Below are 8,061 nucleotides of genomic sequence, written 5' to 3' on the forward strand. Positions count from 1 at the left end.
CGGAGGCGGCGCCGCGCCCGGAGGACCCTACGGCCAGCCCGGGCCCTACGGAACGGCGGCGCCCGGAGGTGAGCGGCACCGGGGGGGCCTCCCCGCGGCCGGTACCGGGGTGGCCTTTGGGTGGGGGGGGTTCCGCGGCCCCGCTCGGTGGCGGGAGGGGTCGGCTCGGGGCCGGGGTCGGCTGAATGCTTCATGTGATGGGAATTGTAGAGTCTCGTTTATTAGGAGGTGGGGGGGGGAGCTCGTTCTCCCGCTCTGCTCCCGCTGCTGCGGCCGCCACGGGAATCTGCGTCCGGTGCTGGGATCCCCGGTCCCGGAGAGACTGGGAACTGCTGGAGAGAGTCCGGCGTGGGGGAACAGAGGTGATGGAGGGGCTGGGGCATCGCCCTGGTGAGGAAAGGCTGAGAGAGCTGGGGCTCTGGAGAGGAGAAGGCTGAGGGGAGACCTTCTCAATGCTGACAAGGGTCTAAAGGGTGGGTTGAAGGAGGATGGAGCCGGACTCTTCTCAGTGGTTCCCAGTGACAGGACGAGGGGCAACGGGCACAAGCTGGAACATGGGAATTTCCACTCAAATATGAGGAAAAACCTCTTTGGGGTGAGGGTGGCAGAGCCCTGGCAGAGGCTGCCCAGGGAGGGTGTGGAGTCCCCTTCTCTGGAGATCTTCAAGACCCGCCTGGATGCTCCTGAGTGATGTGCTCTGGGCAGCCCTGCTTGGGCAGGGGAGTTGGACTGGATGATCTGTAGGGGTCCCTTCCAACTCCAACAATTCCGTGGTTATTTTAAAATCCTGCGGAGGAGGAAGAGCAAGAGGAGGAGGAGGAGTGCGGTGCTGAAGAGGCCACAGCCCCTGAGCACCAGCAATAAAACCTCACAGCTGCCCGTCTCTCTGGGTGCTGCTGGGTTTATGAGGCAGCAGCAGCCCCGTGGGTCGCTCTCCCTTCCTGGGCTACGTCAGGGCCCCCCTTCCCCTTCCCTTCCCCCCCAGCCCTCACTGACCTGTTTCCCCGGGACGGCGTGGCCGTGGGAGGCCGCTCAGGGCAGGAGCGGTGACTCGTCCCTGGGTGTTGGCTCCGTCCCACACACCGTCCCCGGGGACACACCAGCCAGGGGCCTCTCCAAGGGGAGAACGGGAGTCACCGATGGCCTCTCCCCACGCAGGTCATGTCCCCCCGGGCGTGGACCCCGAGGCCTTCTCCTGGTTCCAGTCGGTGGACGCGGATCACAGCGGGTACATCTCCGTGAAGGAGCTGAAGCAGGCACTGGTCAACTCCAACTGGTCGACGTTCAACGATGAGACCTGCCTGCTGATGATAAGTGAGTCTGGGCCTTCCCCGCTCTCCCCCTGCCCTCCCCCTGCTTTTTGTGCTGCTCTCCTTGAGATGAGCCTCTGTCGGGGTGAAGCCCAGCCCAGCCCAGCCTGCCTTCCCCTTGTACCTGAGCCCCTGCTCTGTGAGGGCTCTCTGGAGCGAGCGCTGGGCAAACTGAGCAGCTCCAAGTGCCCTTTTGGTGCAGGACACGAGTCAGGGGTGCAAAACGCTGCCTGGGAGAGGGAATCCAGCTCTGTGTGAGGCTGAGCCAGTCCCCGGAGAGCTGGGGAGGAAAGAGAGAGCTCCCATAGCCAGCCAGAGTCACCCTGTTCCCCTTCTTGCCCCAAGCATCGGATTTTGCTGCCGTTTCCTACCAACCTCTTAGGGATGAAGTGGTCCCTGTTGATCCCAGGCTCGGGAGGGAGGGCTCTCAGGGCTGGTGCAGGTGCTGAGGAGCCCATGGGGCAGGTCTGGAGCTCTCTGGGAGTTTCTGCAGCGTGTCCTTGCTCCGTTCCTCACTGCCCTGCTCCTGTTCTTCCTTCTTTCCTCCCCAGACATGTTTGATAAGACCAGGTCAGGACGCATAGACGTGTACGGCTTCTCAGCCTTGATGCGCTTCATCCAGCAGTGGAAGAATCTCTTCCAGCAGTACGACAGGGACCAGTCGGGCTCCATCAGCTTCAACGAGCTCCAGCAAGGTGGGTGAGGGGCAGGGACACCAGCCTGGCCCTACCGAGTTCCCTGGGGACCACTGTCTGGCTCTGCCCGAGCCCGGTGACTCCTCCTGGCACCCTTCCTGTGGCAGGGCTGGGTGTCTCTGAGGTCCTGGGGTGTCTCCCACGCAGCTCTGGCTGCAGTCCACACCACACTGGGACGTGCTGGGACGTGCTGGGCTGGCTGAACTGGCCAGGGCAGAGCTGACGCTGAGCCTTCCCGTGGGGCAGGAGCCACGTGAACTGGGGCATGAACTTCCTTCCTTAAGGAAACCTGAAATTCCCCCTCCCCAGATGGCACGTGGCTAAAACCTGTTTTCTGGGAGAAGCTCTTGGGCGTGTGTGTCTGATGGAGAGGAAAAATGTCTGGAATTCGTGCCTTGGTTTGGTTCCTCCCTCTGGAAAGCCCTGCCCATGCACACCCTGTGGGGGCAGTGGGAGATGGGGTGTGTGTGCCAGCACACGGGAGGGGGGGGGCGCAGGGGGTTTAATCCGAGTGTCTCTTCCTCCCAGCTTTCTCCCAGATGGGCTACAACCTCAGCCCCCAGTTCAGCCAGCTGCTGCTGGCCCGCTATGCCCAGCGATCCCCCAACCCCAGCATCCAGCTCGACCACTTCATCCAGATCTGCATGCAGCTGCAGAGCACCACCGATGCCTTCCGCGAGAAGGACACGGGGCTGGTGGGCAACGTGCGGCTCAGCTACGAGGACTTCCTCACCATGGTTGTCACCCGCATGATGTGACACCCCGGGCACAGGGCCACGAGCCCCCCGGGAGCTCCGTGGGGTTCCCCGGGAGCTGGAGCCACCCTCGGCCTCGCGCTGGGACGTGCCTGAGGCTCCTGGAGAGCCAGTTGTTCCCCCTGAGCCATTTCTCCAGCCCGAGGAGCCCCCAGTCCTGCTGGGGCACTCCCAGCTCCCAGTCCCTTGTCCCCACTCGATGGCGGTGGGTGCCTCCACGCCAAACTGGAGCCGTGCCATGGGGTGGGACAGCCAAAACCAGTAGTGAGCCCGTGCCCTGCCTCCCGGGCAGCGCCTGGATCTCCCCTTGCCAGACCCAAAACCCCGCTCAGCCCCAGCCGCGCCGTCCCTCCACGGGGCAGGATGTTTGCAGCGGAACGGCCCCGTCTCGCCACGTTTTTGGGGACTCTCTGGTGACCAAGAGCTGAGCCTTCGTTTGAAGAGCAGCAGGGAGGGCACAAGCCATGGCAGAGCTCAGCTTTTCCTTCCCTCCCAGACAGCCCCTCCTCCCCAGGAGCACTTCCAGCTTCCCTGGGGATGGAGCCCGTTTCTCTCCCGGCTGCTGGAAGGAGCCGTGTCCCTGGATCAGCGGCTCCTGTTGTTGCCAATGTCTGTTTTGATTCCTCCCTCCCTGCCCAAGCCAAATCAGAAACGGTTTAGAGCTTATTTTTACAGCTTTTTGAATAAAAGGCGCTGCGCACCGGTCGCTGGGTGTGTGTGTTTGAGGGGTGGCTCATGGGGGGCCCTGCCCCGTGTCACCCCCCCTGTGGGGCCGGCAGCAGCTCTGGGTGTGGGGAGGGGACACCCCCTCCTCCTCCTGTCCCCATCCCTGGCTCCGGGTGCTGCTCCCGGGGCTCCCTGCACCTTCCCAAAGTTGGGTCTTACACATTTGATGCCCTCACAGCAGGGGAGGTGCTGGGGTCTCCTGCTGGGGTACAACCAGGAGGGGAAAGATTTGATCCACACAAAGGTCTTCTTTCCTGTCATTTTAAAAAGATCCAGGTTGATTATCCTTTAATTAGAATTAACTGATGAGAAATGGATGAGAAACCTCGGAGGTGATTTTTTGAGGCACGTTGGTGCTCTGTAGTTGAAGGAATTTGCATGAAAGAAAACAGTTAAAAGACGGAGTCTCTTATCAGATGCTTTCAGAAGCAATAACCAGATGTCGGTGTTTTCCTCGGCTGCAGCCAAAAGCAGAACTTTTTGTTCTAGAGCATCAAAAAATCATTCCAGGGGATACTTCTCCTCCTCCTCCCGTGAGTCAGAGCCGCCCGGGTTCGGACAGAGGGGTTCAAAGCCGAGGCGGTGGGGGCCACCCCCGTCCTGTGCTGTGACTGTCACCCCCAGTGCCACTGTCACCCCCCAAGGGGTGTTGTGGGGTGTCCCCCCTCCTGGGCAGGGTTGGTGTGCAGATGTGTGACTGCAGATGACTCTGGGTAGGGGTATATATATAAAAAATATATAATAATAGAATATTATTCATATTACATAAATATATGTATTTATATATATTATTATTTATATAATATATAATTTATTTTTATATATGTGTAAAAAATAACCAGGGAAGTCTGTCAGAGAGTGTGTGTGTGTGTGTGTGTGTGTGTACATAGACACCCCTGTGTGTATATACACATACATGGAGTAAGACACTTCTGTGCATACATAAACATACACACACACACACACACACACGCTATACACCTGTGTATACACCTGTGCACAAACACCACACAAGGCACACACACACGTACTGACACGCCTCAGTGTGTGTATATAGAAATATCTACAGGGTTGTGGTCATGTATGAGCATAGTGCGTATATATATGTATACACACACACACACACACGTGCTATATACACCCCGTATGCAGACAGCCCTGTGTACATCACACACATAAACACACCAATAGACACCCCTCTGTACACACACACACACTCTGACATACATACACATCTATACACATAATAATAGGTACTTGTGTGTCTACACACACACACACACACACACACACACACTGACAGACACCACAGCTTATGTACATATATAGTTAATATGTGCAAAGTAAAGGCCACTTCTGTGTGTGTGTGTGTGTATTAAAAGGCGTATCTACACCTTCCCCAGCAACAGACACTGCTGTTTGTAACACATACATACACAGTACACTACTCTGTGTGTGTATAAATATGTAAAAGTATATATACATCCCCCCCAACAGATACTGCTGTATACATGTGTATGTACACACAGCGACACACAGAGCCTGTTGGTGCACACACACACACACACACACACACTGACAGACACCACAGCTTATGTACATATATACATATGTATATGTACATATATACCCCAAACGGCCACTATTGCTGTCTTCACACACAGACACCTGTGTATGTACAGCTACACACACCTGTGTGCACACACAGCCTGTGGCTGTACCTATGGACAGACACCCTGCTCTGTGTGTGTGTGTACACACACACTGCTGTTTGTGTACATAGATATACACACACACACACTGACAGACACCTCTTTATATACACACACACTCTCTAACAGTTACTGCTGGTTTTTATTATACACACACCCCCTGACACCACTGTTTGTTTATACACACAGTCACACACTGCTGGGTTTACACACACACACACACACACACACACACTGACAGACACCTCTTTATATACACACACACTCTAACAGTTACTGCTGGTTTTTATTATACACACACCCCCTGACACCACTGTTTGTTTATACACACAGTCACACACTGCTGGGTTTATACACACACACACACACACACACAGACACTGCTGCTTATTTATATACACACTCTAAGAGCCCCTGCTGTTTTTAATGCATGACACTAAAGGACACTCTGTGTGTGTGTGTGTGTGCATAAAAGTATATATACAGTCTCACAACATATACTGCTGTTTGTAATATATACACACTAAAGGACACTGTGTGTGTGTGTGTGTGTACACACATATATATATGTAAAAGTATATATACAGTCTCACAACATGTACTGCTGTTTATAATATATACACACTAAAGGACACTCTGTGTGTGCGTGTGTGTGTGTGTGTGTGCATAAAAGTATATATACAGTCTCGCAACATATGCTGCTGTTTATAATATATACACACTAAAGGACACTCTGTGTGTGTGTGTGTGTGTCTGTATATCAGTACATATACCCCCTCCCAACAGACACTGCTGTTAATATATGCACACTAAAGGACACTAGCCTGTGCTTGTGTGTATATATATATATATATAAAAAAAGAGGTATATACCACACACCACCACCACCACCACCCCCAACATCCACTGCTCTTTATAATATATGCACACTACAGGACACCGCTCTGTGTGTGTGTGTGTGTATTTAAAAAAGTATATATACCCCACCTCCTCCACAAATGGACACTTTTATAATACAAGCACACTACTACTTTGGTGTACTGTGAATATATATATATATATATATATATAAATAAAAGTTTATGTACACCCCATCCCAACAGACACTGCTTTTTATAATAGATGCCTGCTAAAGGACACTATGTGTGTGTGTGTGTGTGTGTGTGTGTGTGTTTACATACATATATATAAAAAAGTATATATACACACACACCCCCAAACAGACCCTGCTGTTTATAGTACCCACATTAAAGGACACTATGTGTGTGTGTGTGTGTGTGTGTGTATAATAGTATATATAAACTCCCCCAACAGACCCTGCTGTGTATAATACCCACATTAAAGGACACTCTGTGTGTGTGTGTGTGTGTGTGTGTGTGTGTGTGTTTTTACATACATAGAAAAGTATATATACACCCCCGCCAAACAGACCCTGCTGTTTGTAATACACACATTTAAAGGACACTCTGTGTGTGTGTGCGTGTGTGTATAATAGTATATATAACCCCACACCCCCCCCCAACAGACACTGCTGTTTATAATATATACACACTACAGGACACTATTCAGTGTGGTTTTGTGTGTGTAAAAAAAAAATATATATATATATATATATAAGTATATATACAACCCCCAACTGCTGTTAATATGTGCAAAGTAAAGGCCACTTCTGTGTGTGTGTGTGTGTGTGTGTGTGTATTAAAAGGCGTATCTACACCTTCCCCAGCAACAGACACTGCTGTTTGTAACACATACATACACAGTACACTACTCTGTGTGTGTATAAATATGTAAAAGTATATATACATCCCCCCCAACAGATACTGCTGTATACATGTGTATGTACACACAGCGACACACAGAGCCTGTTGGTGGGGGGGTGTGTGTGTGTGTGTGACCAGCAGCCTCTCAGTGTCTCTGTGTGTGAATGTGTGTATAAAAGCAGTGGTGTCTGCTGGGGTGTATCAATGGCAGTGTGGGGCTGTGTGTATGTATAGAAATATATATTTATATATATATATTTACGTGTGTCTAGATAAATAATAGTATATAATAAATATTAATAATTAATAATAATTAATAATATATATTAAAAAAATCAATAAACCAGCAGTCTGTGTTAATATAAAACCACAGTAATGGCTGTGTTTTATACACAGAAAAACAGAAATGTCCATTATTGGGGGTGTATATCTATATATATTAAAAATATATATGTAAAAATCGAAAAAACCAAATAAATATATATACATATAAAAAAACACATACATATATGTCTATAAATATAAAATAAACCCCCAGCAGGCTGTGTACGTCCATACACCGGGGGATGGCCCCGTGCGCGCGCAGTTCCGCGCTGTCCCCACCAGGTGGCGCCCCACTCCACACTGTGGGTGCCCCCGCCCGGGATTGGGGGGACCCTGGGAGGGGGAAAAAGAGGAGCGAGGCCAGAAATCAATAAAATTGGAAAGAAGTAACGTTCTACCCCCAGGGGTCTGCTCAACTCGCCTCACCCCTCCCGTGACCCCACCCCGTGGTGGCCGGTGTGGCTGTGGTGGCACATCTGGATGCAGTGGCACATCTGGCTGCAGGGTGGCTGCAGGGTGGCACATCTGGCTGCAGGGTGGCACAGCTGGACGCACTGCCACATCTGGCTTCGGGGTGCCTGTGGTGGCACAGCTGGCTGCAGTGTCACCCCTGGCCTTGGTGGCAGCTGCGGTGGCCGGTGTGGCTGCGCGTGCCCGTGGCGGGTCCAGCGCTGGCCGCCGGCACTGGCCACGATCCCGGTGGCCAAGGGGGGGCCGGAAGACACACAATGAGAGGCCCTTATCTCACCCCACAGCCCTTCCCGGGGCCACGGCTG

At 52.3% G+C, this 8,061-nt stretch overlaps 1 protein-coding gene across 1 annotated transcript in view; it reads left to right on the forward strand.

The window, feature by feature from the left end:
* PEF1 (penta-EF-hand domain containing 1) overlaps positions 1-3,466 on the forward strand; it is a 3,615-nt gene extending 149 nt beyond the window's left edge. Inside the window, exons 2-5 of the mRNA XM_014946442.1 lie at positions 6-68; positions 1,159-1,314; positions 1,862-2,005; positions 2,534-3,466. Of these exons, the coding sequence (XP_014801928.1) occupies positions 6-68; positions 1,159-1,314; positions 1,862-2,005; positions 2,534-2,763 (593 nt within the window). The 3' untranslated portion in view covers positions 2,764-3,466. The remainder of the gene's footprint in view (positions 1-5; positions 69-1,158; positions 1,315-1,861; positions 2,006-2,533) is intronic.
* Positions 3,467-8,061: the final 4,595 nt, after the last annotated feature.

The sequence above is a fragment of the Calidris pugnax genome, unplaced genomic scaffold (assembly GCF_001431845.1).
Source record: "Calidris pugnax isolate Ruff unplaced genomic scaffold, ASM143184v1 scaffold113, whole genome shotgun sequence".
In the NCBI taxonomy this organism is placed as follows: Eukaryota; Metazoa; Chordata; class Aves; order Charadriiformes; family Scolopacidae; genus Calidris; species Calidris pugnax.